The sequence below is a fragment of the Simochromis diagramma genome, unplaced genomic scaffold (genome assembly GCF_900408965.1).
Source record: "Simochromis diagramma unplaced genomic scaffold, fSimDia1.1 OVJJ01000107.1, whole genome shotgun sequence".
NCBI classification, from domain to species: domain Eukaryota; kingdom Metazoa; phylum Chordata; class Actinopteri; order Cichliformes; family Cichlidae; genus Simochromis; species Simochromis diagramma.
Window position 1 is genome coordinate 5,429,422 of NW_024387209.1, and position 27,703 is coordinate 5,457,124.

The 27,703-nt window shown below is 40.3% G+C and overlaps 1 protein-coding gene across 5 annotated transcripts in view; it reads right to left on the minus strand.

The window, feature by feature from the left end:
• Positions 1–12,041: 12,041 nt before the first annotated feature.
• The window catches only part of LOC120746202 (collagen alpha-2(V) chain-like), a 36,609-nt gene continuing 20,947 nt past the window's right edge, over positions 12,042–27,703 (minus strand). For all 5 annotated transcript variants that reach the window (XM_040051541.1, XM_040051542.1, XM_040051540.1 and 2 more), the window contains 36 exons: positions 25,767–25,820; positions 25,522–25,620; positions 25,380–25,424; positions 25,178–25,276; positions 25,031–25,084; positions 24,812–24,919; positions 24,636–24,689; positions 24,452–24,550; positions 22,357–22,410; positions 22,175–22,273; positions 21,990–22,043; positions 21,823–21,876; positions 21,682–21,735; positions 21,450–21,503; positions 21,294–21,338; positions 19,460–19,558; positions 19,244–19,351; positions 19,009–19,062; positions 18,650–18,703; positions 18,298–18,351; positions 18,137–18,190; positions 17,915–18,022; positions 17,346–17,399; positions 17,212–17,265; positions 16,938–17,099; positions 16,753–16,860; positions 16,523–16,630; positions 16,017–16,070; positions 15,831–15,938; positions 14,821–14,982; positions 14,687–14,740; positions 14,492–14,599; positions 13,472–13,826; positions 13,191–13,381; positions 12,858–13,100; positions 12,042–12,781 (listed from right to left, as the gene is read on the minus strand). In XM_040051541.1, the coding sequence (XP_039907475.1) occupies positions 12,635–12,781; positions 12,858–13,100; positions 13,191–13,381; positions 13,472–13,826; positions 14,492–14,599; positions 14,687–14,740; positions 14,821–14,982; positions 15,831–15,938; positions 16,017–16,070; positions 16,523–16,630; positions 16,753–16,860; positions 16,938–17,099; positions 17,212–17,265; positions 17,346–17,399; positions 17,915–18,022; positions 18,137–18,190; positions 18,298–18,351; positions 18,650–18,703; positions 19,009–19,062; positions 19,244–19,351; positions 19,460–19,558; positions 21,294–21,338; positions 21,450–21,503; positions 21,682–21,735; positions 21,823–21,876; positions 21,990–22,043; positions 22,175–22,273; positions 22,357–22,410; positions 24,452–24,550; positions 24,636–24,689; positions 24,812–24,919; positions 25,031–25,084; positions 25,178–25,276; positions 25,380–25,424; positions 25,522–25,620; positions 25,767–25,820 (3,465 nt within the window). In that variant the 3' untranslated portion in view covers positions 12,042–12,634. The remainder of the gene's footprint in view (positions 12,782–12,857; positions 13,101–13,190; positions 13,382–13,471; positions 13,827–14,491; positions 14,600–14,686; positions 14,741–14,820; positions 14,983–15,830; positions 15,939–16,016; positions 16,071–16,522; positions 16,631–16,752; positions 16,861–16,937; positions 17,100–17,211; positions 17,266–17,345; positions 17,400–17,914; positions 18,023–18,136; positions 18,191–18,297; positions 18,352–18,649; positions 18,704–19,008; positions 19,063–19,243; positions 19,352–19,459; positions 19,559–21,293; positions 21,339–21,449; positions 21,504–21,681; positions 21,736–21,822; positions 21,877–21,989; positions 22,044–22,174; positions 22,274–22,356; positions 22,411–24,451; positions 24,551–24,635; positions 24,690–24,811; positions 24,920–25,030; positions 25,085–25,177; positions 25,277–25,379; positions 25,425–25,521; positions 25,621–25,766; positions 25,821–27,703) is intronic.

Consider the following 27,703-nt stretch of genomic DNA (forward strand, 5'->3'; position numbering starts at 1 on the left):
GATGCAAGACCATCTTTATCCATCTTTAACCATTTTAACCATCTTTCCCACATATTTATTTAAGGGTGGGATTTCCTTGACTTCAGAAAGTGTTTCCCACTGCAATGAATATTGTTTCCACACAAAGCAGGGTGTGTTACTGTCTGCTTCTCATCCAGAATGTATGTGAGCAGGTACCATTAGGAAGTCCCAAAGGAAAAAGACTATATCTGTACTTACAGCGCATACTTTATTAATTTCAAAGGAGAGAAGCTGTAAAAGCACTTAACCGGCTACTTTTCCTCCTAAACAGATTCATTTGCAAGGACAATGCACATTGATGAAAAGCATCTGTACGCGACCAGTGTTTTTTGGGTTTTTTTTATGATCTCACATGCCTTTCATAGTCATGACCTCAATCCACAAAGGACTCCTGTTATCTGCGGGTTTTTGAGCAGTGCTTGGAGCATCATTACGGTAATCATGAACCGTCTACTCCCTTGTAATTTTCTGCAGAAACATTTATGCAATACTTGAGCTAAGTAAGTTTAATAAGTTGGATCAAAATTAGAGGATGTGATATCCTGTGAGGTTTTCGGTAGCATGCACTTCCTTTAAAACTGAGATAAAGTCAGAGGTGCAAATTCAGCTTGAAGAAATGCACATGTAAAAACATCAGCGCAAGATCAGTAAAGATCTGTTTTTCCTGTTTACCCATCACAGCACCACTGGATAAGCTGCACCCATCTCTATTTACTTCAATGGGAATCAGGCCACTGGATGCATTGCAGGCTTCCTGTTTCTAAGAATACATTGCCATTGAACTCCTGATCCGTCGGCTCTTGTGTGCTGGTAGCGAGCACTTCCTCAGCCTCATGACTAACACTTGTTTACTGCTTTAACTTCCTCATGCCTTCACTGAAACTTTAATGCATGTTTTTGTCCCCGGGTTTCCAGCAGTCAGTAGCAGTTCTGTGAATTTGTCAAGGCCATTTCCACAGGACGTGACTTAACAGAGACACATGTGCGCTCATGATTGGCGGCAATCCTGCAGATGTGGCAGAAATCGTCACATAAATCTGTCTCATATTGGCATCGTCACAAGTAGATTTAATTCAGTGTAGCTGATGCACTGATCTGCAGTAATTTCCTGTGGTTAAGGATAGACTGGTATAAAAATGCAGAACATCTGTTACTGTTAGCTGATGTTCAAATGAGGAAGGTAGTCCTTAGGTGGTCTTGAGCAAAGTAAATGTCACAAATCCATGATAGTGTGAAACATGCTTTGAGACCGTCAAAGTAACGCCAAGGCATTTGACACAAAGTGCGGTCTCATTCCTGGTCACAGCATTTCAAACCATCAAGCACAGTTAAGCACTATTGCTTCACACACAGCTGACATCAATTACGTGTGTGACAGTTGAGGCCTTAAGGTGGAGATTTAGATTAGGCCTTGGACTGTGTGGGATGTAGACAAGTTTACAACCACTCATCTTGGGCATGAATGTGATGTTAATTTGGGGTTTTTAATGATTTCTTTGAACTGTTCCTTTTTCAGAGTAGAATGACTGTACAGCATTCACATTTAATGACTTTAAAAAAACAAGACTGGATGCCTGAAGTTTACATACAAGCTCAATTATAGACATTCAATTAAATCTTTGGTGGTAATGAAGATTCTACGATTATTTTTTACTTGACAAGGTTAAGGCCTGGTAACGTCTCATTAGTGACTACAACTGGTATTTTCTCTATGAAGGATTTTTCAACAACATTTATTGTATTGATAAATACTCAGAACAATCAGAAAGTCCAAGGAAATCAGTAAAGATCTAAAAAGGAGAATTGTAGATTTGACAAGTTGGGAAGGTCTCATGGAGCCATTTCTAAACAACTGCAGATTCAAAGATCATCAGTTTAGACAATTCTGAACTGTCTTCAGTGAAAACATGAAGAAAATTTCACATCATCATGGACTGAGAGGGTGCCGACCAAGAAAGTAACCCCTGCTCCAAAGTCGACACCTTCAAGCTCGACTGAAATTTGCAGATGCCCACATAGACAAGCCAAAATGTTCTATGGTCAGACGAGACAAAGATTGACAAATTGAGTCACAATGACAAGAGGTATGTTTGGAGGAGTAAAGGCGAGGCTTTCAGACCTAAGAAAAATGTACCAGCTGGTGGTGGTAGCATCATGCTCTGGGTCAGCAGTTCAAATCATTAAAAGTCTAAAATTACCATGATGTTCATGCCCATGATGAGTGGATGTAAATGTTTAATCATAACTGTATCTCTGCATCACTGCATCACTGGGCAAAGCAATTACCAATTAAGTTGCTGTACGACTAGGACCTTCAGTTATCAGTAAACCATGCAATGCTGGCTTTGCTCTATAATGTGAGAAGAAACATGTCTTTAAATCTTACTGAGAGTAAACATATGATAATTCGAATAATTATTAATAATGAATAATTCAGAATCATTTTAATCACACTGCATCTTTATCCACTAGCTTTTCTTAGCACTTTGGTAAAAAAAAAAAAAAAAAAAAGGAAAAGCAACCACTAGATGATAAAACACTGAGTTTTTTGGAGCCAGATGTGTCTTTATTTAAATAACATTATACTAGCTAGCTGGCTTAGCAAACATAGATAATTTCTTTAAGTAGTCTTCAGGAATAGTTCTCCAGGTTTCTTGAAGGACATTCAAAGCTCTTCTTTGGATGTTTCTGCCTTTTGTTCTGTTCTCTGTCAACATGATCCTACACTGCTTCAATAATGTTGAGGTCCGGGCTCTGGGGAGGCCAATCCATGACTGATAGTGCTCCACTGTATGTTTTTATATGCAAGTATGATTTTACTGCATTGGCAGTGAGTTTGGGGTCATCGTCATGCTGAAAATGAAGCTGTTGTCAATCAGATGCTTTCCAGATGGTGGATCAAAATCTGGTGGTACTTTTCTGTGTTCATTATTCATCAGTTTTGACAAAATCCCCAACATCACTGACTGAAATGCAGCCTCAAACCATGCCACAGCGGCCACTGTGTTTTAAAGTGTATTTAAAGCACACTATGTTTTACTGTTGTAACTCTCTCCTGACCTCCTCAGTAATTATTGTTAATTATTAGAATGAGAATTCAATCAAATGTGGATTCTTCAGTCCATCAGATCCGTTGTCACTGATTTTCAGTCCAGTTTGTGTAATTTTCATACCTCAGCATTTTCTCATTGTTTTCCTTCCTTAAGAATGGCCACCCAACCTCTTCTGTGCTGGATTTCTTTTCTTTTGATTAAAAACATGACTTTAAGAAACCATTTCTGAGCTTCTGAAATGGGATGTGCCATGTGCCAAAGGGTTCAGAACCACTGCATTAAATGGTTGATGGCTCAGTTCATAATACTGCATTACGCTCTGTATGATATAAGTGATCATATACTGCACTAAAAACAATTAACAAACACTAAAACAAGTGAATAGAAATGCCAATAAGCCCGTCATGCAGTTGAAGTAAGTTAATAGTTTATCATCTGAGTGTCTGGGTCAGTCAAATGGATTTTTTCTCTTCTGAAAGAGGAAACTCCCCACTTCCCATTTGTCATGAGTGTGGTGTATGATTGGAAAATCCCTCTGATAAAAAAGACACGGTGAGATCTACCTTACTAGCATCGTGGGCGGTATGTTAGGAATGCTGAAGAGGTCTGAATGAGCTCAGAAATGCGGGAAGAAGGTGTTCTGTCACTTCTGGCGTGGTTTGACTGGTGCAGAAAATGTGATGATACCAACCACCGGTGAGCATATAGCTCTAAACCCTGGATAGGCAACATACTGTGCATCATGCCATGCACATTTTGCAGTAGGTTAAAATAGCGAGAATCAGTTAATTTTTTTCATGGAAGAATGACTCAAGCTTGAAACAATAAGCTGAAACAATTTCCAGTAACTGCACTTAGAAACTTCTCTTAGGTTTTTTTTGTATTTGTTGAAAACAATGCTTTGCCCTGTTCATACACATACCATACGCACATCTGGCCCATGGCGTGCTGTTCTGGCCACTTGTGCATGGGGATGTTTCACTCCTGAGAACAATGGAATGAGTTCTTGGCTGTGCTTGAGGGCGTGGAGGGTGTACAGCACAAGGGTTGGGGTGAGCGATGTGGCCCCGGCTGTGTGGATGTGACCCGGGCCTGGGTGGGACCACAGGAAGTCTGCCGCTTGCTGCACCGCCCTCTCAGACCGCTGCAAGGTCATGAATTATCTAAGCGACTCATCACAGCGTGATGTCAACACTTCGTTGTCGACTTTAGAAGCTCCAAAAGGAATGTCACGATCAAATGTGTGAATATATCATGTGGAGAGTTCATTTCCCGAGTTCTAGCCAGCCAGGGGTGTAGCTAGGACCCATGACAGAATACTGCATTTCTTAAGGCAGTATTAATTAATCCTGAGCTGTTTCATTTTTTGTTTTTCTTTTTGTCCTCTGCAGCTGTATGACGTTCGAGCCATTATCTTGGAGGAAAAATATTCTTTAATACTCTGTTGCTGTAGGGTGAGGCATTTTTATCATGTTTGCAGTAGGGCACATATAACCAGACAGGTGTCAAACTAGTCAGCTTAATAATTTTATTTCAAAGTAAAATCCAAAAGTGAGCTCAGCTAAAATAAATCACAGGTGCTGTGCCAAACTCTCGAGCCAACCCTCATTTCTTTCTATTTTGGAGAAAGACAGACTTTCTTGTCACTTTTTAAAAAGTAATCTTAAGAAATGTTTCTCCAAGCTTTCTGAAGGCCTGTCAAGGTTTTCTTTGGACATAAATGCTTTTTTACTCATTTTTCAGTCCAGGCCTTGTACCTGACCATTTTCAAAAGAATGTTTTTGTTTGTTAAGCCACGTAACACTGACTTATGAATCATTCAAGCATAAAAAGACATATAACAGACAACCTAGCAAAACTATTTTAAATTGTGACTTAAGGAAATTTGTTACGAGCAGCCTGTCACAAAAACACATTTATTTCCATTTCTTTAGTTGAATCTGTGAAAAATGCCAAAGATTAGTCAGTTTGACATAAAATAGTATTTTTCCACCAACAAGGTGATTCCCAGAGAGATAATAGCTGAAAGCTTTGCATATCAGTGTGGTGTGCAATGTGTCCTTAAAAATTGAGGTAAGTGAACAAGTAGAGGACAAAAAATCTGAAAACAGGATTCTTTGTTCAAATCAATGCATTTCAGTCAGTGGTGTTGGAGATCTTGTCAAATTTCAGATTTTGATCCACCGTGTAATACCATCTGGAAAGCATCTAATTGGCAGCAGCTTCATTTTCAGCATGACAATGATCCCAAACTCACTGCCAATGCAGTAAATTCATACTTTTATATAAAAACATACAGTGGAGCACTATCAGTCATGGATCGGCCTCCCCAGAGCCCGGACGTCAACATCATTGAAGCAGTGTGGGATCATGTTGACAGAGAACAGAACAAAAGGCAGAAACATCCAAAGAAGAGCTTTGAATGTCCTTCAAGAAGCCTGGAGAACTATTCCTGAAGACGACTTAAAGACATGAAAAGAAGGCTGCCTAAGAGAGTTCAGACTGCTGAAGAATAAAGGTGGTCACACCAAATGTTGCCTTTCAAGTTTATTAGAATTTTACAGACTCTGTTTTTGCACGTGTTTCATTAATCCTTTAGACAATACTTCAGATGGAAATCAGTCTTTAGATTACTGGAGGCAAATCACGCAACAGTTTTTTATGTTGCAATCTGTTCGGACACTAGTATCAAAACGTTGAAAACATGAAAAAAGTCACCTAATTATTCCTTATCTGTTCAATTGAACTCCTTAACTTTAGATTTAACTTAAGATCCACGTAATTCTCTAACTGTAATAGTTGAGCTAATCTTTCCATCTACCTCCACCCACTGCAGCAGTACCCCTTGGGTTAGGTGGAGCCCTGCTTGATGCTAGTCTAAATGAACCATAGGTACTATAACATCTACCATTTGTTTACCTTGCAAACAATTGTGTTCTGATATTCAGTTTGTTTTTTGTTGTTTTACATTTTGCAGCAGGACATCTAAGACATCCCTCCTTGCAAACATCAGTTATTTTGAATCAAACTCTTGAAAACATCTCAAACAATAACCTTATTCTAGTTTTAAAGAGCACAGTTCCTCCTGCTCAGGGCAGCGGGCCAGTGTCCACTTGTACGAGGCGTGCCATCACTCTCGTCTTCGGGATCATCTTGCCAACAGGAACTCCCTAGCTCCTCTCCTAGTTTCCTGCCATTGTTCTTCTCTTTGCCACCAGGCGCAGGCTCCTCCCAGGATCTGGGAAAAGGTGGGATTCTATAGCGGCCCATTTCCCCTTTGATCAGCTACCATCACAGCTGGTGGAGGAGGGGTGTGTTAGGGGCAGAATCCATAAAAGTGACTGGCCTTTTGTGTGTATGTGAGACGTTTGACTTTAAATACCACCTCAAAAAGAGATTAAAAACAAAACAAAACAGAAAAAACACCAGCCTGGAGCTCTGGCATGTACAATACATGATCTTAAACAATAACCCAGATAAAATCATACTTTTAGAAAGTACTGTATACAGATTTAAGAGTACCATTTAGATTCAGATCTGATTGAAGTTTTGTGATGTCAGTGAGTTCCCACGGTTTAGGTTTACAATCTATTCTTAATGTTTCCTGTCACACCATATGAGTGAGTTTCTCCTGGAAAATATCTAATCAGTTAAATCAATTAAAAGGCGGATTTGTGGATTTACGGCACAGGGGTGTTGAAAAACACCACTGTTGACCTTCAGCTGGAAGTTAAAGGCCGTCACAGCATTAACTGCTTAAAAAGAAAAGACGTTTTTAGTCATGTGACTGAAAGTGTTGATGCAAAAAAAAAAAACAAAACAAAAAAAAGGTTTGCTTTCCCTAAAGAGTTTTACAACACAGATGGCTTTTTTTAAGCTGTCATGAAACCCACAACAACAACTAAAAAAAAGCGCACTTTAGCCAAAATGAGAACAAAGAGAAGTACAGCTGACAGTTGGAGTCGTTACTGTAACATACAGTACTGTGCAAAAATGTTGACTCAACCCTCATTTCTTTAGGAATAGTTCTCCGGGCTTTCCAGGTCGTATTCCATTATTTTTGACACGATCTCCAACACCATTGGTTGAAAATTCAGCCTCAAAACTATGACACAGCCTCCATCATCTTTTAAATATAGCATACAAAAACATATTGGCGCGGATTTTAACCAGACCTTTCCAATTCATCACTCTATCAGACCTGTTGTCATTGATTTTCAGTCCTGTTCTTGTGTAATTTTTATACTTGGGCCTTTTCTCCCTGTTTCCCTTCTTAAGAACGGCTTCTTTACAGCCGCCTTTCCAGTGAGACCATTTCTGTTTTTTAGGCCTTGAACTTGTGTTGTCCAGTTTCCTCAAATCTTTTTTAAGGACACACTGAGTCTTAGCTCTTATGTGCAGACACAACACTGGTTCATCTCTTGAGTTAGGAACTTTGTTTTATGATTGAATGAGTCATATATTGTGTTAAATGGGCTTAACAAACAAAAACATTTCTCCCTAAATGGTCAGAGTGGAAAAGCAGCAAATGTACAAAGAAACACATTGAAAGACGTTCAAAAAGCCTGGAGAAATATTGCTCAACAGCACTTTTAAAAATGAAAGAAAGTCTGACTTCTTGAAGAAATAAGATGTGACTCGAGACCTCTGCTCAGTAGGGGAAAGCGGGGTGATTTGTGCCACTCCTTTTTTTCTAGGAAGCCATAGAAGAAACTGATCAAGTGGCAGTACATTTGTGAAGAGTCAGCCATTTTACTCATCCTGCAAAGAAGAGAGCCTCACTGCATGAGAAATAGGCTCACTTAAGTTTAAAAACTGTAAAATTTCTACAATCAAGGTTCTTTGATTTTTTTGTCTGAACAGTTATAGACAAGTTTGAAAACACTTCCCAAATTTTCTAGTCCTTTGGTAAGCTACACTATGAGTCTATACGCTATGCTTTTTTTTTTTTTTTTTTCCAAAATGTTGGGGTTGGCATGATTTGTGCTAAGGGGCCTGGGTTAAGTTTGGCCAGTGGCACAACTCCCCCAAATTATAAATATTTTAAACATATTCTTTTATTGAAATTGTAGATTGTATTTTTACAGTTTTTCACAGTGACATTCTTAATTTCAGGCCAAAAATAGAAATAGACCATAATGCAACAGACTTATAATAAGGAGGACAGGCAGGGCTTCCACTCCTTTAGAGTGAATGAAGTGGAGAAAGGGAAGTCCATTCGTCAGGTGGCGAGGAAGATGAACGTATTCAGGATGACGTTAAAACGATACATGTAAAGGACAAGGTAGATGGAAAAGAAACAAGGCTATAAAACGATATAAAAGATCTGGACCTGCCAATCAAGTCTTTGGTTGAGACGGTTGATGGTGCCAACACTGGTGCTCATTTTCACTTTGAAAGAAAATGATGACGGAGTCTTCCCTAGAGAAGATGTGCATAAAAAACTACCCACAGCCAGAGGGGAGCAGTGGGTAGCATCAACATGTGGGATGTTATGAAATAGACCAGATCTGTGAAGGGAATTTCAGTTAAGTTCGTCTTCATTTGAGTTTCATTTTGTTCTGAACATGTGTTCATGTGACACTAGGCCTTGTTTAATAAAACTGACTTTTGATGTGCTCATATGGCACAATTGACTTGTATAAAACTGGCCTCTGATGTTGTGAAATAACTTTAAATAAACCTTAGATAAGTAATTTTGTGTTGAATTTGTCTAGCTTTTATAGAGCATTACAATTTCTGAGATCAAAATATAATGTTTTACTTTAATAATCAGTGGCACAATTCAAGTCATTCTCTTCAAAGGCACAACTTACCCCGCAATGGGGGCAAGTTGTGCTGCAAGACCACCTTTTTTTCAGAAAGCTATATTTCTTAAATGCTATATTTCACATCCAAAGTGATTATTCCCAGGGATGCACAACATCCTGAAAGGTGGAAGCATTACTATCATGGCCTCTCTTTAAAGTCACTTTAAGTAAAAACTGGCACAACTCACCCCTGGCCTCATAAACCAGGGGGTATGGGTTTGAGTCCCATCTGGGGAGACCTCCAATAGAGTTTTGCAGTATGTGTAGGACTCATAACCCAGAAAAGAGTCAGCAGCCATGACGGTTGGTGCTTCAGTCTCTAGTTTTTCCAGTTCTTGATCACACATACTCACACATACTCTCCAATGTGTCCATTGGGGTGCTTTGGCTGCTTCACCAAACTGCCACTAAAAAAATCACAAGTCAACACTCACTATTGTTTCACAGGGGACTTCCTGGAGCCCTGAAGGGAAACTTTGTCCACTACCACCAAACCGTAGGGTCTGGAAAATGAGGCTGAATTCAAAATACTTTGGTTTTAAATCAGTTCTGCTGTTTTTGTCTGTAATATGATTAACATCCAATTTCTGGCTATAAAACCATTGTTCAGAGGATTTTTTTAACATCACTTTTTCAATACAATATTTCCCTTGTAGGCAACAATGTGTCAGTTAAAGTGATATTAGCAGTGGGAGGTGTTTAAAAACCAGAGGGAAGTTGTAAAAGAAATCAAGATGAGATTAAGCTAAGACTATAGAAGAAATACCAAGAAAACATATTCCCTGGATATCCAACAAATTGTTGTTGACAGAGAAAACTGAACGCCGTCCTTCAATGGTGAGAATTTTGTTGTCAGCCCAGAGTATTCACGCCAGTGAGAATAACTCACGCCAGAGGCTGGATCCTTTCTCATGCTCCTTTCCCAGTGTGCTTTAAGTGTTTTTTAGAGGGGCGTCAGTGAGGTGGGGTTGGAGGGTGCACAGGAAGGAAAAGGTGTAGCTGGGAAATCTGATCGAGGCTCCTCAGTGAACAAGAGGACACCCCAGTCAGGATCTGGGCACCGCTGCCAAGTCATCTCAGGGTCGCAGACTGCAGCGGCCGTCGTTTCGGTGAAGCAGGCACAGAAAGCCTTGCAGAGAAAACCCCAAAATGTAAACATGCATGTGAGCGGGAGGGCGTGGAAAGAGGAGAAGGAGCCTTGGTGCTCATGTGCAGTGTTTCCTCAGGAGATGAGGAATGACTTCCTCTCTGAGATTATCAGAAGACTGCACAGTTTCTGGGGACAAGCACTTCCACATGCCCGTTTATAATAATAACACTATTGATATGCATTCATACAGTGCTCATTTAGCGCTCCATCAGGGTGATAGACATGAATTGTTTTCATGTTATACTGATTTGCCTTAGTTATAATATTCAAACATCTATCACACCCTCCTAGCTTCACTTTTTATTTAGTGCCATCAGCCAATGTTAAGTCCAAAGCTTAAATTTCCAAACCCTGCATGCTGACAGTGTCTCTATGTTCACATCTGCATGCTCATAGAAACTGTTTCATGACACAAAATATAATTTTTTAAGACGCTATTCTCTACAGGCAACCCCGGTAATGTGCTAACAACCAGTAACTCCCCACTCCAACCAAAGAAGGCCGTCCCTCCCTGAGCCTTTTCTGCTGGATGTTTCTTCCTGTTAAAAAGGAGTTTTTCCTTCCCACTGTCACCAAGTGCTTTCTCATTGCTGGGTTTTTTATTGGTGGGGTTTCCTCTATATTTTTGTAGCGTCTTTACAATACAAAGCGCCATGTGGTGACTGCTGTTGTGATTTGGTGCTATAAGTAAAAATGAATTGAAACAAATTGAATTGCAACCAAGGGAGTAAATCAGAGATGAATAAAGGTATGCAAATGGAGAAACATAAATTTTGGTTTGTCAGATTGTCAGAAATGCACAGACTACATGCAGACCACATGCTCTTACGTGCATACTCAGTCCTTAAGTTTTAGCTCCTGCATTAGCATGACAGGCAGGATAAAACCCACCAGTGACAGATACACAGCATAGCCATTCTTGATATTTTAAGAAAATCAATTAAATGCAAATAAAAATTATCTTTATTTACATATTTTAAGAATATGTATAAACATATAAGATATAAGCTCATTGCAATGAGGTAATATGCTCAACGTGGTCTTAAAAACGGTACAATAAATGAATAAGAGTTGTTCATGTCTTTGATTTGTGAAGCAGTGAGGGATTCATTTGTTAAATGACTCCTGCTGAATTTTACTTGCAGAAATAACGTACATCTAAGGTGCAAAGTGGATAAACTCGAGCTGCATTTACAGCAAAGGTTCTTTGCAGCAAACTGATGGAAACGTGTGCATAGCCACACTTGTCAATCTGGCTCTGTACAACTTTCCACACTTCAAATGAAAATAGCAGGGCCCGACTAAAAATGACCACCTCGACAGATGTGCAGCGAGCTCGGGCAGCAGGAAATGGCGAGAGTGTCACGTCTTTCAGCAAGCGAGGAGAGAAGAGGTCGACCCAGAAACATATGCTGCCTGACCTTTGGCTTTTTCTTCCTGTAAGGACGCCTTCCCGCTCCCTCTCTCTCCGGCTGTCCTTTTTTTTAAAAGTGTTGTCATTGGAAAAATATTTAGTCAGATTAATAAGTATACACTTATATTGGATTTGTAATTTTTTTTAAATATATATTTATATAATGGAGGATCTATAAAACAAAATCATCAGCATTTATTTACCCAAGCCACCTGGGTTGTTGTGCTCAGATGTTGAAATCTAAAGCACTGGCTCCCTCTAGTGGTGAGATAGTGGGTTTTTGAGTTGGGTAGAATGGAGGGCCATGAGGGCCAAAATAAATTAACTAAATATACAAGCAATTCATTAAATGTAATTATTTAATTAAAATTGTAATTAAATAACTGTATCAAATGTTGTAAATGAAATAAATTGATATTAAGTATTAACATATTTAATTAATCATTTCTAGTTCTAATTAATTAATTAAAATTGATTAATAATCTAATATATGTATTCATTTCATTTTGGCACTCGTGACCCTACATAATTTCAATCAAAATGAACGTTTATTCACCTTTTCTCGCTTTGGTTTTGAGGAGGAGCAGAGTCAGTCCAAAGAAAGACATTTTATTCAAACATCCATAGTCAACAAAAAACAAATAATTTGCCATTTACAGTCATTCCTCGCATTTACAGTCGTGTTAAAAAGGAGATACAAATGGTTTCCGCTAAATAAGTTTCTGCACAAAACTTAATAATTTAGTTCAAACATACTTTTCAATGAAAATTAAAAACTACTGTTAACTCTCTGTCTCTCTGTCTCTCTATCCTGGCCTTTGGATGTGCATGTACTGAAAAAAAAAAGCCATAAAAATGAAAAGGTTTGAATGCTTTTATTCACTGTAAACCTTCACTTCTTATGTTAACTCGTCTGTAAAGACTTTTCCACAGTTCATGCAAGGTTACATTCCATCTAAACCGCAGAAAACTTGTCTAGAGTTCGGTGAATTTATCGACGAGGTGAATAAATTATATCCTAGCGGTTGCGAAGCTCTCGTTCGCTGTGCTTCAGCAACTTCTGTGAAACATCTGGCCTTCGTCTTTCTCCCAGAAAAAGAAGTCCCCCCTTCCCTGTCCTGTTCCCTATAATCCCTGATGATGATGTTACTCAGTTTCAGTCAACCCTGTGCTGGGGATTCTTGTTTTATGAGAAGCACACAGGGCCGATGTCCAGGCCAAACTCCTGATCAGCTTGTCCGATGTCCATGGGGGCCAAATCCATGATAGGCAGCCTGGTTGAAGTTTGAGTCCTGTACTCAATCACCGTCCGACCCCATGCGCCATTTGATTTCTAAGGACAACAACAGAAACATCAGTCAGTGTATTTTCCAGGAAAAACTAATTTAGGCATTTTATCGAAGACTCACCGAGCAGCCGTCCTCAATGACAGTATATCGTAGCCGGTTGGAGCCTTGGGCTCTCAGTTCTTGACCATTGAAGGCTCTGAGGACCAGTGCTTTCTTCAGATCCCCACTGTTCTCGTCGTTGTAAGCAACGCTGTTCCTGCAGTGGTAGGTGACGTTCTGGTGCGACTCTTTGGACAAAAGCTGTAGCAACTTCAGCTGCACGGCCACCGCGTTTGGTTGTTCCTCCTTGTTGCCGTAGCGGAACTGAAATCACACGTCATGTGAACAGCTCAGTGATTTTTTTTAAGCAACTACACCATGCATGCCACTTCTAGAAAAGCATCCACTCCTTACCCTGGCGCCACCGTTCATGTCAGCCTCGAACCAGATGGGTTTGTTGTCATTGGGCCTTGATTTCGTCCACCAGGCTTTGCGGGGAATGTTGGGTGGGTTGGCAGAGATGCAGGTTTCACCAGTCTCCATATTGCAGAAGACCCTGATGGCATCTTTTATGCTTCCTTGGTTTGGATCAATCCAGTACTGACCTGTATGGGAAATACAAGCGCCATCACTGAAACTGTAGAAAAATCAAAATCTAATAACCAGTAAATGGTTGAAGAAGTGCAGATCCTGACCGCTGCTTTTCTGTGGGTAGCAGTTCTTGATGTCCTGGCAGGTTTTGGCAGGGTTCCTCTTGCTGCCGTCAGGACTGCGGAAGTTCTGCAGATTTCCACTGAGGCTCTTCAGTGTGGCGTGGATGCCGGTGTCTGCCCGCAGTGTGGCCGAGTTCTTGTTGGGAAGGGCTTCATCTTTGTTGAACTCGGGAAGCAGAGGAGGTTCGGCGGCCACAGCGTCCTCAATGAATTCCATGGCTTCAGGAATTCCTTGTGCTTCATAATCGACCAGGCCAGCAAAAAGGTCTTCAGAAAGGGAGGTGGGAGGTCCTGGGGATCCTGGAGGGCCAGGGGGGCCTGGTTCACCAGGTGGGCCCTGAATAATGAAAATGATTAATGAGCTTTCTAGTTACTAAAATATAAAGCTATTTTTGATCCAAAGAGGATGATCTACTATGACTTTGTACCTCTTGAAATTTTATTGAGTATCTCTCTTTGACTTATAACTTTAACTTTAGGTGTAAAGTATCACATTGCCATCCTAAAATATGCTTCATTATGCTGTGACAATGAAAATCCGTCCCACCGAATCTTTGGCGATTGGCAAACGTGAGTTTTCAGCTAATATTTTCATGCTTTTGTTGAGAAATCACAGGCTAAAAGCAACAAGTTTAAGCTCTGTCCAGAATGATGCTTTGTTTACAATGCAATTTAATTCAGTTTTATTTATATAGCTCCAAATCACATCTTTCCATCTTCCCAGTCGTGCCCCCGTGTCTGTCTGGCCTCCCCGTTTGTTCTGAACAAACAGCATTCACTGTAATTTTATCAGATGTATCCAATGTAATGCATGAACCAGAGAGAAAACCATTGTACAAGCACATAAATGTATTTTGTACTGATAAAATAAGTGTGGTAAAGTGCTCAAAGTCTGACTGCGGAGTGCAGAAATGTTCCTGGAATATGTCACAATGGAAATTTTTGTACACGCTTGTTTCATCTATGCAGGAAAAATCACAGCTTCTTTCCCGCTTCTTTCACCTGTGCTCCGACATCTCCGCTGCTCCCTCTGCTTCCAGGAGGACCCATAGCTCCAGGGTGGCCAATGTTTCCTTCCTTACCTGGAGGACCGACCACTCCAGGAGGCCCCTGTGTGGATATCAGAAAAACATTTTCACAAGACGACAGGAAGAGAAATTATGTTTAGTTTTTAATGTGATTTTGATTATTGCTTACCCTCGGACCGCTTGGTCCAACGACTCCTATAGCTCCTGCGTCTCCTGTGGCACCCTAAAACACAAAGGAGTACATTAAAACTTCTAATTTCTTGTTTCTATGATGTAACCTTAATGTCCACACATCTTTCTTACTTCTGTTCCTTGCAGGCCTTGGAGCCCGGTGAATCCTCTGTGACCTTTCTGACCCCTCTCCCCAGGCTCTCCAGCAGCTCCTTTGTCCCCCTGTGGTCCTTGAGGGCCAACTTTTCCCCGTATTCCTGGCTGTCCTTGGGGTCCAGGAGGGCCTCTTTCACCCTAAAGTCAAAAGAGACGTAACAGTTGTGGATTTAAAGATGTAGCTCGAGTTTAATGCTGAACTTTAATCTGTTGCTTGCTGTTAAAAAAAAGAGAACTAAAAAAATAAATTGGCTAAAATATCTGATGGGAGATAACAGTGGGTACTCACAGTAAAATAAATAATATACTTTTATTTTGAAAATCAGCAAATGAACAAAGTGTCTATGTTGGTGTCTGGGATTGTTGCCCATTACTATGTGTGTCCACATGAGAGTGAGAGTAGCTTTAAACTATGAATGGCAGCTGAGACACTGCAGCTGTGATGATTTGGCTTTAAACTGAGCTGGAATTACGTATCTATCCAATACTGTATGGATAAATAAATAATTAACTCTCAACAGGATTACATTTGTGTACGTCCATTTCAAGGAGTCTTACAATCAGATTCAGCCATTTATCTGAAATGCAAGTGAAAACACATCAAAAGTATCCACCAATCAGAGACAGGAAGGAGATGACCAATCAGATAATGGCATTTAAATAAGCCATAGCTCATTAACTGTCAGTTGTTCACACCTTTGTCAGTTACACAGCTGTTAAAGTTGAAAGGCCTGATTTAGACTTCTGAGGGGACGTTTTGTGGAGCCTACAGCGTAAACATGAGAGGCTGACATCATTATCAGTATTACTAGGCTGCTGGATTACATGTTAATTACCACATGGCCGTGTCCTCGTGTTTTACATCTGGTACCATCCATGATTTAAAAAAAAAAAAAGTTAAAAATTTATCCCTCTTTGTTGTGGTCATTTTTTTTTAGAGACCTTCTAGTTTTTGTAGTCCTGGTTGATCTGTTTGTTAAACTCACATTTACACCCATTTGACCTGGACTGCCTGTTATTCCCACTGGACCCTCAGTACCTGGAGACCCTGGACCACCAGCCAGACCCTCTGGGCCAGGATTGCCCCTGTCACCCTACAAACAGGCCAGAGATTAGACCACACCAAGCCTCTAAAACAAACACACAGATACATTTTATACATTTTATCTTACCCTTTCTCCGACTAGGCCGTCCTTACCAGGAGGCCCCTCAGCTCCAACAATACCCTGAATAAACAAATGATATTAGAAACTTAAGATCTGAGAAAAACAAAACAAGAAATTGTTCACTTCTGATAAGAGGAAGGAAAAACCAGATCTGTGATATATAAGGCTGAGTCATCTACAAAGACTCGCATGGCACTATGATTTCCAGGTGTTTAGCTGAATGTGCTGATACTGAAAACAAATTTTATGTGCTGTCGTTGCTAAAGGCCACAAACCTGCAAGCCTGTAACTGACAGGTTAAAAGAAATGTGACAAAACTGCTGTCTTAATAAACTTTTAATAAGTTGGTGAATACTGAACAGTCAAAGAAATCTGCTTTTGAGCTACAGAAACATTCTAGTTATGTTTTCTAGACATAAACAGCACTTTCTGAGAGTCACTTTAGATTGAAGCCTTAAACCGCTTAGATAAAAGTCAGATTTGATTTATACAGCTCCATCTCAAGGACAAACCTCGGGTCCAGGATCTCCTCTTGGCCCAGTGGCTCCTGGTAAACCGATACCCCCAGGAGGACCAGTGCTTCCCTGAGGTCCAGGTGCTCCTGCTTTTCCCGGTTGACCCTGAGGCACAAATAAACACAAACTTCCTCATCTAACTCTAACATAAATAATGGCACTGCTGAGGAGCAAGTTGCCTTTGTGAGCGATAACAATAAAGAGGAAACATTAGCGGGAGCACTCACAGCAGGACCTGGCAGTCCCAGCAAGCCTCTCTCTCCTCTGACTCCAGGTTGGCCGACAATTCCTCGCTGCCCTGCGGCGCCAGCAGGTCCTGGAGGCCCATCAGGACCCTGACGGAGAAGCACCAGAGCTGATGAGCAACTGAAACATCTCTGAATTTGAACAGCAACAAAAAACTTCATCTTACAGGAGGACCATCCTCTCCAGATTCTCCTTTCTCTCCAGATCCGCCGGGTGGCCCTGGAGGTCCATGCTCGCCTTGACGTCCCTGACCTCCGTTCTCTCCTCGAATCCCGGGAGGACCCTGCTTTCCTGGAGCACCTATAGGCCCGTCTGCTCCAACTGCACCCTGAAATACAAACATAAAAGTGACTTAATAAAAGAAAACTGGATGTTTTTGTGCATCCCAGTTCATTTACACTATGTCAGGTCTTTAAGGTTTGTTTTTATAAGGAACTCACAAGAGGACCAGGTGGACCAACTCCTCCAGGCAATCCAGGAAAACCGGGGGAGCCCTGTGGGAAGGAGACAAGTTTTACCTCAAATATGTTCATCACTGAGTTTTGGAGAGCCTTGTCCGGGTCAAAATACTCACCGTTGGACCCTTTGTTCCTCTGCCACCTTTCAGCCCGGTCACACCAACAGGTCCCTGAAAAACACAGACACAGGACAATTTTTCACGCGACCCATCTACTTCCTGTCAAGTTACTCATTAAGAGAAAAGAAGGTCAAATGTAGCTCTCAAAATAAGTAAAGCATAACCAGAGACACTTTTTTCTCTCAGAATGTATGCCAATTACATCCAAGCGACATACGAAATGCATGCCAATCACCCTCATGGTCCAGTGACGCTTGCCTAAGAACAAATGCATGAGTGAAAACTTTCAAATAAATGAATAAATCCTTCAAAAAAGAGGGGTGGCTCCTTCACAGTGTTGTAAAAATGTGTTGAAAGTGTTGAAAAAGAGGCATTTTTCCTTTTCATATTAATTAAGATTTTTATTAGAGCCACTGATACTGAATATATGTGCACTGCTTTTGTACTTTTCAGACTGGTGCATGTAAAACTAAAACTTTGTGATTAATTCTGCTTCACAGAAACTGTAAACCCACATTAATAAGGATTGTTTCAGATTTTAGATATTAAAACATTTGGCAGCGTACCTGTTCTCCTGGTTTTCCAGCCACGCCCTGAGGTCCAGGTGATCCTGCTTCTCCCTTCAGACCTGTCTCACCTGTTTCACCTTTGACCCCAGGCTGACCGTCAGGACCCTGGGAAAGAAAAAAACAGTAGCTAGAGATGAATCTCTCTTCAGTTACCTTCTAGTTTATTATTCTGTTAATCCTTCGGTGGTTTTGTGCGTCACACTGTAACAGGCCACTTACAGGAGGTCCAGGGAAGCCAGCAGCACCAGTCGGACCAGGCTCACCAGTAGATCCCTGTGAACATGGTCACACACACCAATACACACAATCAAGAAGAAATTACAGCATTGAAAAAAGTGAATATCAGCTCAAATAAATGTAAAATAAAATATTGTGCCTACAGCGATTCCTCTTGTTCCTCTGCGCCCTGTTGGTCCGGATGGGCCAGTTTCACCCTGAAATGAAATATTGTAAATATTTAAAAACAAAAATACATAACCAGTATTTATTAACAAGAGTTTATTTACATAAATACAAAGTCCTTAAAGCCCTCTAACAATATATTTTTTATCTAATGTTCACAAGTTATCATAAAATCATCACAAAATCACCTTACGGGACTTGAAGAGCTCTAAATCAGTTTTACAGAAACAGTGCAGGGTCACTGTTAATCATCTTGTAGCTGTGCTTTGTGATAAATCATTAAACTGAAACAAACACATTTCTGGGCTGAAAAACAGCTTTTATGCTTACCTTCACTCCGTTTGGTCCACTGGGACCAGCAGGTCCAATGGGACCAGGAAGCCCCTGGTGCAATGACATGAGGAAATATATTAGACATAATTTAGACATATATTAGTCTTTGCAGGCTGCAGGTAGTGAATTTTATTTTTATTTTTATTAGTAGACTATGATTTCATATGTTGTTTTTCACATTAACAATCTTGATTTTGTCTTTGCACAGTGGACTTGGAGAGAAATCACCAAGTAAACCAGCAGAATTTCGAGGGATTTATGTTTGGATTTAATCACAAACTTGCTTCAGGTGAAGTGAAATATTTTGACACACAGTTTTTTCATCTGCAGTAAGGATCACGGTTATGGGGACTCACCCTCGCTCCATCAGCCCCCGCCTTTCCTTCTGGTCCTTTTTCCCCAGTAGCGCCCTGTTAGAACAAATCAGGTTCACTTAATGGTTTCTTAGTTTTCCCTCCTTTGGTTCTGATTATCCCCAATATCTCGAGGTCTCACAGTACCTTACATTTTGCTCCTCTTACAGTCATGCTATTGGTAAAACTGCTGTCTTTTTCTTTGGAGATGGTGTAATGAATGTATTCTTTAACTTACAGCATCTCCCTTCGGGCCTGAAGATCCGGGTATGCCTCTTTCTCCTGGGATCCCCTGAAGTCCTGGACCTCCTGGCTCTCCAGCAGCACCCTTGGGTCCAGGGCTACCCTAAAATGTGCAAAGTAAGCAGCAAGGCTTATTATAAACAATTTAATGCAAGCAATGAGTCTTTTTGTTGTTCAGGGTTAAGCATCAGTAGTTTTATGGTTACCATACCTTTAGCCCATCTGGTCCGGGTGCACCTGGACTACCTTTGGGTCCCTGCAGCCCATTGGGCCCAGTTTCACCTCTTTCTCCTGGAGAACCTCTCTCTCCCTGCAAGAACAACCAAAAGATAAGTTTATACATTTATTTCTTATTGCAGGGGTGTCACACATATGGGGCCCAGAAATGGCCCCTGGAACAACTCCTGAGACTGATCTCAGGGATTAAATGTACAATGTTGTTGCACATGTTAAACTCCTTTGTACTGACAGAAAGGAGTTTCACTGGATGAGCCCTCTTAAGCTCAGACTGGGCTGTATGTGGCCCAAGATGTGTAAAATTAGTTTGACATCCCTGTCCTATTGCATTGAACAGAAAAAGTATGTGTAAGGTTAGCGATGACCGCTGAGGCAAAAAAATCAAGAAGGAAGTTGCAGTTTCACAAATGGCCACTAGAGGCTTGTTCCAAATTTAGTCAAAACCCAGAGAGTTCCATGTTAAAAGGTTTAACTTTAAACATATGAACAAATTGACCAATAAAACTCCACCTCCAACCTAACGAAACATCTGGAACTAAGTTCTTTTTAAAAAACTAACATTAGCCTACTGCAACTACCTTGTTTTAGTTGTGGTAGCTACCTGGGTTATGTGCCACTTCAGTATCTTTGATGTAACATTGTTGTGTGATTTATTACTATTACTAAAGGCTGCATTACAACCTGCTAGCTGCAAATAATCATGTGCAGTTCTGAAAGCAGACAGAAAGAAAATATATTACTGATACAGAAATAGTTTTCTATACGAGATCACTGCAAAAAGTGCAGCCTTACCTAATGTCGACCCTACTGTTACTCATTTTATATTAAGATTTAAAAATCTAGTTGGTATTGCTTTCAGAACTGCACATGATTATTTGCAGCTAGCAGGTTTTTAATTCTATCCATCAAGTCTAACAGTCTGCAGTCCATGAACTAACCTCAGCTAACGCCAGCTAACAAAGTTAGCTCGGTGGCGAGTAGACTTCAGTAATAGAAATCACACAGCAATAGTACATTCATGTAGTTGTAAAAAGCATGTTAATATATCAAGTAATCCAAAGTATTCAGAATACGTTACTCACATTAAGTAACTTAACGGCCATGTATTCTGTAATCTGTAGCATTTTAAATGTAGCCTTCCCAACACTGGATGTGCTTAGTGCTAACGTGCAACAGTTTTCCAATTTCATTGTACTATCGTACTAAGCATGACTGTGCAATGACAATAAAGAGTTATCTTTATAAGTTATCTTAAATAAATCTGTTTTGCTGCATGTTAATCTACAGGTTTTGACATTTTATAAAATACGAACAAGTAAAAAAAAAAAAAAAATTTGTATTAGCTGTTTTTTCACATATAATAATAGTAGATGCATCTTTTAATTAAGTTAATCCCATTTTATACAATTTTAGGATATATTTCCATTTATGTTCTAAAAATCCTTTCAGACTGGTTACCAAATCAAACCTTTTTAAAACTTTTGACATTTCAAGAAGAAACTCAACTACTAAATCATCAATAAGTTATGAAACTAATATTTGTTTTCTATTTTAGATCCTTAACTCTTACAGCTCATCATCATTAGCTGGAAACAAGTTCAACCGAAAAGAAAAGTAAAATTTAACAATCATCAGACGATCAAAATCAATCAATGAAAACACAAAGGGATGCACCGAAATTCTTATTCATACGATGATTAGAGCTATGGGTGGGTTACAGAAAATGTTCATGTTTCAAGCTGGACTGTGATGATCTGAAGTTTCAGAACTGAGCAATAGAAAAGTGGAAATTGGACTAACGGACTTACTCTTGGTCCTGTAGCGCCAACTTCCCCAATCTCTCCTGCAAGACCCTACAAAAAAAAAAAAACATTAAGCAGATTTTACATGCTGTATAGAAGTCCCTGCACAATTTATATTATGTGGGTTAACTTGAAAAATATTTTAAAATACCCGAGTCGTACCTTGTCACCTGGCTTTCCTGACTCTCCAGGTGGGCCTGGTGTTCCGGGCAAACCCTAAAAACACCCCAAACAGTTTTTATTTTATTTGATAATCATAAAAACAATAGAGAAGAACTTTAATCGTGGCCAATCTCCTTTGTTACCTGGTTAAATAAATAAAATAAAGAATTAAAAGTGAGATTGAGCTCCAGTGATAGGAACTAAATTCTTTGCGTTATGTGATGAAGAGTACCTGGAAGCCAAACACTCCCTGAGATCCCTGCTCTCCTCTCTTCCCTGCAGGACCCTGCAGGACAAACAAACACATTATATTAAAAACATAACTGTTTACATTATTAATAATGAGAAACTCTCAGCTGAGACGGATGCTTACAGCTGGGCCAGGTGGACCGGCGGCGCCTCTCTCTCCATCTTTTCCATTTGGTCCCTAGAGGACAGTAAAGAGCAGCATTTATCAGCATGTTTGTGCTTGAGATAAAGAGCGTGAAGCCTCAGCAGGAAGTATGAGCTGTATTTGCATCAGCTGTGGATTTAACTTGCCCTTTGACCTGGAGCTCCTGGACTTCCAGCTTCTCCAGCCTTCCCAGCATCACCCTAAAAAACAACAGGGACCATCAATCAGCATATTTTGTGTTATTATGGAGCTTCTTTTGCATTTATTTTCACAAATATATTCATCTGGCTTCTCTCATTAGGCTTATCTAGCCACACTCATTCGTACTGACTAGGAAGCCCTTTGGTCCCGGCAGGCCCATCGGCCCAGCTGGGCCTCTGTTTCCAGTTGAACCAGCTGGGCCTTGTTTGCCGTCATCTCCAGCGGATCCCTGAGAAGACAGAAACACATTTACTGCTGAGCAGGTGTGTGCAAATCTACAAGTGGTGAAAGTTAATGTATTTGATTACATACCACCGGTCCTTGCTTCCCCTCTGCTCCCTGGGCACCTATGAGACCTGTGAGACCCTGTGAAGTAACACAAACAAGTCTTTTAAATGCTGAATGAAACAAGTTTCTGGTTAAGTTCAGGTGCGTTTGAGGTTTTTTTTCATCATCCTTTCTGACTCTATTGGGGACCATAATTTGCAAACTAAGTACTATATTTTAATAAATCAGACTTCAGATTTGTGTTTGATAGCATAAGCTCATCAGAAAAAGGTTACTGAAGTCATAGTAGAATAATTTCTTTCATACATGTTTACATAACTTGACTTATTTTTTAAGTAGAAAGGTCGCTCTCCAGTGGTCATAAGTAGGAATGCTGGTTTAAGGCTGCAAGGCCACATATTTTATATGCAGTTTTTTATATGCATTATAAAGACTCCAAGCAAAGCTAGCACTTCTTGTCACTAGCTAATTCTGCTATGCATGTTTATTTAAATACCAACTTAGAATCGCTCTTGAAGATTGCAGTTTAAAACAGAGTATGGCTATAAAATTCAGGCACATGCAAGTTTCTCAAGGATAATTTAATGAAGATGCAACACCTAAAGACCAACTAAATTCAGATTAACTTTAAGTCAGTTTGCTGTTGAAGCAGCATGCAGTGCAGCAATCTGAATAGATGAATCTGTGCATTCCCTGACCAGTTGGCAAGCAGTTGCTGGAGTTTTGAACTTTGAACCATAATAAATAATAATAATGTATACTATATAATGATCCCCGTGGGGAAATTACTTGTTTTTCTCTGCATTTGACCCATTCACTCAGTGAAGCAGTGGGCAGCCACTAAGCAGGCGCCCGGGGAGCAGTGTGTAGGGACAGTACCTTGCTCAGGGGTACCTCAGGGTAGCCATTCAGTGGATTCGAACCCCCAACCTTCCGATCATGGGGCAACCATCCCTGCCCTTACTGAGCCATCCCTGCCCTTACTGAGCTATCCCTGCCCTAAATCACAATAAAGTGCCATAATAAACATTAATAAACAGAATAAATATGGATCATACGTGAGATTTTGGGTCATATAAAACAGAATCAAGAGGCAGTATAGAATAAAATGCGACTATTAGAGCAGAATAAAATCTTGTGCCTAATAAAAACTTAAAAGCAGTTTACACTCTGAAATCACAGGTTCTGGTTTAGCATTCTGTGATAAAGAAGATGCTGTGAGAAGGTTGAGAAGGATCAGTTATGATGCTGGGACCTCTGCTTTTGAAGGATTTGAAGGATTTCATGGATGCTGAGGTCAGAAGTCTTTACTCTGAAGTTAAATATGACCGTTTAACCATCCTTTTATTGTATTGCACAGTTGTTCAACACTGGTACCTTGTCTGGTCCAGCAGCTTTCTAGCCTGTGCACCCTCCTGTGGTTGGTTGCCTCAAAGAGTAAAAAGTACCGAGGTAGGTATCTGGTAGGGCGGGGTCATTAAGGTCTAAGTGTACAGTGGGCCTGTTATAGGTAAAATGATTTGACAATTCTTTCCTGCTGCCCTGATGTCGAGGAGCAGGAGGCAAACACTTGCCAACTGCTCCTCGACATTGACCTTCAAAGTAAACGTTGTGCCTTATTGCTGCAGCCAACACATTTCCGAAAGCTCAGTTTTTACTTTGAAAGTCAAGTTTCTACTTCTCCAGGTTGTGTTGCAACTTTTTCAAGTTTCACTATGACTCAAAGAATAGTTATCACATGTTTGCAGACAAATCGATATCTTCCATGTAAATAACAGGCAACCTGCTAACAACCAACCAGCACCAAATACCTCTTTGCAGCCAATATCATCAATTATTATTACCAATATAATTCTGGAATACACATTTTTTCCTGTGACTGGAGATTTTCAGGTACTCACTGACTGGTTTCTATGCTGCCATGACTTTGGCTTTTCAGCTTCACAGCAAATGTCATCAACCTGCAGCAACCACTTGCCAACCACTCAGAAGAGAATCATTTCCCTCGTGAGCAGAGGTTGTCAGACGCTCACTTTTATATACAAAATCCTGCAAACATGAGCAAAAGGATGAAATAAACCTTCTGCTCTAGGCAATGAATTACAACATGCGACTTTACCCGAGCTCCTGTCAAGCCTGACTCTCCGTTGCGTCCTGGATCTCCAGATAAACCTTTGGCGCCTGAAGATCCTGGCAGCCCTCTCTCGCCCTGGGCTCCCTGTTCAGAGAAAGTGTGAAATATTCAAAAATCACAGAAATGAATGTGACGAACCTGATGGCGAATTAGAGTCATAAATACTCACCTTTGGGCCTGGTAAACCGTCAGCACCAGGGAAACCCCTATTTCCTGGTGGTCCCTATAACAAAGAAAAAGAAAGCTTTAGTCTGTCTTGTTTCCAGCGTGTAGTTTCGAGTTAAAAAAGGAATACATTAAATATATTATACATGACTGGACTGTGAATATTCTTGATGGACTCACTGTCTCTCCTGGGGATCCTGGAGGCCCGATGGATCCAGCATCGCCTCGGGGTCCACGCTTTCCATCTTCTCCCATGGGCCCTAAGGGACCTGGTGCACCATGGTCACCCTAACATAAATTCATACCCACTGAATCAGTTGACAAATCCTTAACCTAACCACCAAAATAACATCTAAGATGAACTTTTAGGGTCTTTATTTGGGGTAGCTTTGGTCTTACCCGCTCTCCCTTGAATCCAGCCTCTCCCTTGAATCCAGGAGCTCCAACATCACCCTGAAGAAGAGTTTAAAACAGACATTTTAGGATAGAGAAATGAAGACTCACATGACAGGGAGAGAGAAAATTTAAAAAAATGAGAGCTCATACCAGTTGGCCTTTTGCTCCAAGAGCTCCTGTTGAACCCTGGGGGCCGGGGGGGCCAGGGGGACCAACCATACCAGGTGGACCCTGGAGACCGGCTATACCCTGGTCAGGTGACAGAGCAGCAATAGATTAAATAAAGACCTTTATTGTAAGACATTTGTAGACAAAGATCAGCTGGTTAAAGAGCTTTGCTGCAATCACTTACCGCTGAGCCGCGGGGACCCAGAGCTCCATCCTGTCCTGACGCGCCCTGTTCAAAAACGAAAATATTAACTAGGAATGGTGGTAATGTGAGGCCAGAATGGGTCTACAGCTATTTTAGCAACAAGAATGATAAAGTACAACACCTGCTGTCCGATGGGTCCAGGTGGCCCGACACGCCCAACGTCGCCCCTTGGCCCCTGCTGTCCCGGAGTTCCTCTGACCCCTGTCGGTCCCGCTTCACCCTACACCAGCAGGTACATTCAGGAAATATTAAAGTACTTCTCGGGTGACTTCAGTGACTCAGAAACATCTGTCACTTAGATACTAATCGAAGTGTGTCTGAGAATGAAAACAGACTCCTTACAATTCAAGCGTCAAATAATCTCACCTTCATTCCAGGGTTACCGGGAAATCCTGGTATACCAGGGATTCCTATTGGCCCCTGTGGTTAAAGGAAAGTATGTTTAATACTTAAGAAAAATCTAATCTGATATTTTGTTGACAATCTGGGTAAATGGTGCTCCAAATATAAACAAATGGGCTACTAAGAACAACTAGAGGATAAAATGTAGTTGTGGTGGATGTTTTTGTGTTGTGTGTTGGTTTCTGTTTGGTTTTCACTGTTGTTCTAGCAGCTAAAGTTTTATTTTTTGCTGTACTGCAGTCACACTGAGGATAACAGTGGTTGGAGACCGCAGAACAACCAAAATTATTATGATCAAGTGCAACGAAGCTGTGATTTTTTTGCTGGATCAGAGACAGGGACTGGGTCTGTGAGAGCCCAGGTAAGTAACTCTGAGTTTCCTGTTACAGATAGGCTGATTCGATTAAGCTCAATCAACTCCAACTATCCAACATTTACCATGGCAACAGGTAAAAAACTAGCGGGACCTCCATTTTAATCCAGTGGAGCAAGAAATAAGAAAAAAAAACACATCCCCAAGTTAATTCTTCCTAAACGGATACAGCTGGATGTCAATACAATTTTTCTTTGAATTACTAATTATTCAGACTGTCCACATGTACACCGGTGTTTTTCCCACTCATCTTGATGTTTTTTCCATTGGTAAATGGGATTTAGGTCACTGAAAACTGAGCTTCTTAAAAAAAGAACTATGTGTTTATGTGTGGACCAACAAAATAGATTTTGTCTCACAACAAAGTTTGCACCGTGTTATTGTTTGTTGGCTCCTGATAGGTTAACATTTCTTGGGCTATAGCGCCACCTGTTGGTTTGCCATGCTCTTGACAGGGCTGGACAATTTTTAATTTGGATATTTTTTCCAAACATGGCCTCAACTTTAAGCTGACGGGGACAAAATGACTGAAGATAAAAACATCGGCAAATGCTGAAATGCTGTCAGAACACATTCAGACTCTTGATCATTTAAATTTAATTTTGTTTAATTTTCTCAATTTTCATTTAAATATTCAGGTTAACGTGAACAAAATTACAACACGACAAATATTAGCCACTGGTTAGTGTTTTATTATAAATGGACTGGTTCTTATATAGTGCTGTTCTACTCTACCTGAGCACTCAAAGCACTTTATACAACTTGCCTCATTCACCCATTCACACAAGCACTTTTTCTACACAAGTGCTCTCTATCTTTGAGGTTAGTATCTTGTCCAAGGATATTTGGCATCCATATCAGAGCAGCCAGGGATCGAACCACCAACCCGATGTCTTCACTTTTAACAACAAACATTTGGATTTAAATACAACATCTTATTTTAACTTTGTGGATTTGATTTGAGGATTTATATTTAACATTAACACCACATATGGCTGTAAATGTGGTAATAAAAAATGTGCAGTTTAAAACAGGAGCCCCTTATCGAACAGATAAATTAATAATAAACCCACATTGTCCATTGATTGAGTTTCTGTCCTTTCGTTGATGACGGACTGATTATAAAGACGCTTTGGCTCAGAGTTTCCTTCTTCCTGTATTGGTTGAGTTTTGGAGGTTTTTTGGAAAACTTCACTGTTCTGGTCTGTTTTTACGGAGTTTGGTTTGGTTTTCTCTTGTTGAGTGTATCGGTACTCTTGTCTTGTCCCCCTTTGCTTTTATCTGCTACCTGAGTTACTTTTCTTCTGTTTCCTTGTGTTTTTGTTTCTTTTTTCCTTTTAGGACTTCAGTTTCTTTGTTTTTTTTACTTACATCGGCCATCAGATTTTGCTCTTTCATCCTGCGATTGGAAACAGCAACAGTATTTTTCTACTAAACAAATTAAATTAACTAATCTAAAGTTTTTTTTTAATAATGAGTAATATCATATATCCAGTATTTTGTCCTATGTGGTTTTTGTTCAGTCAAA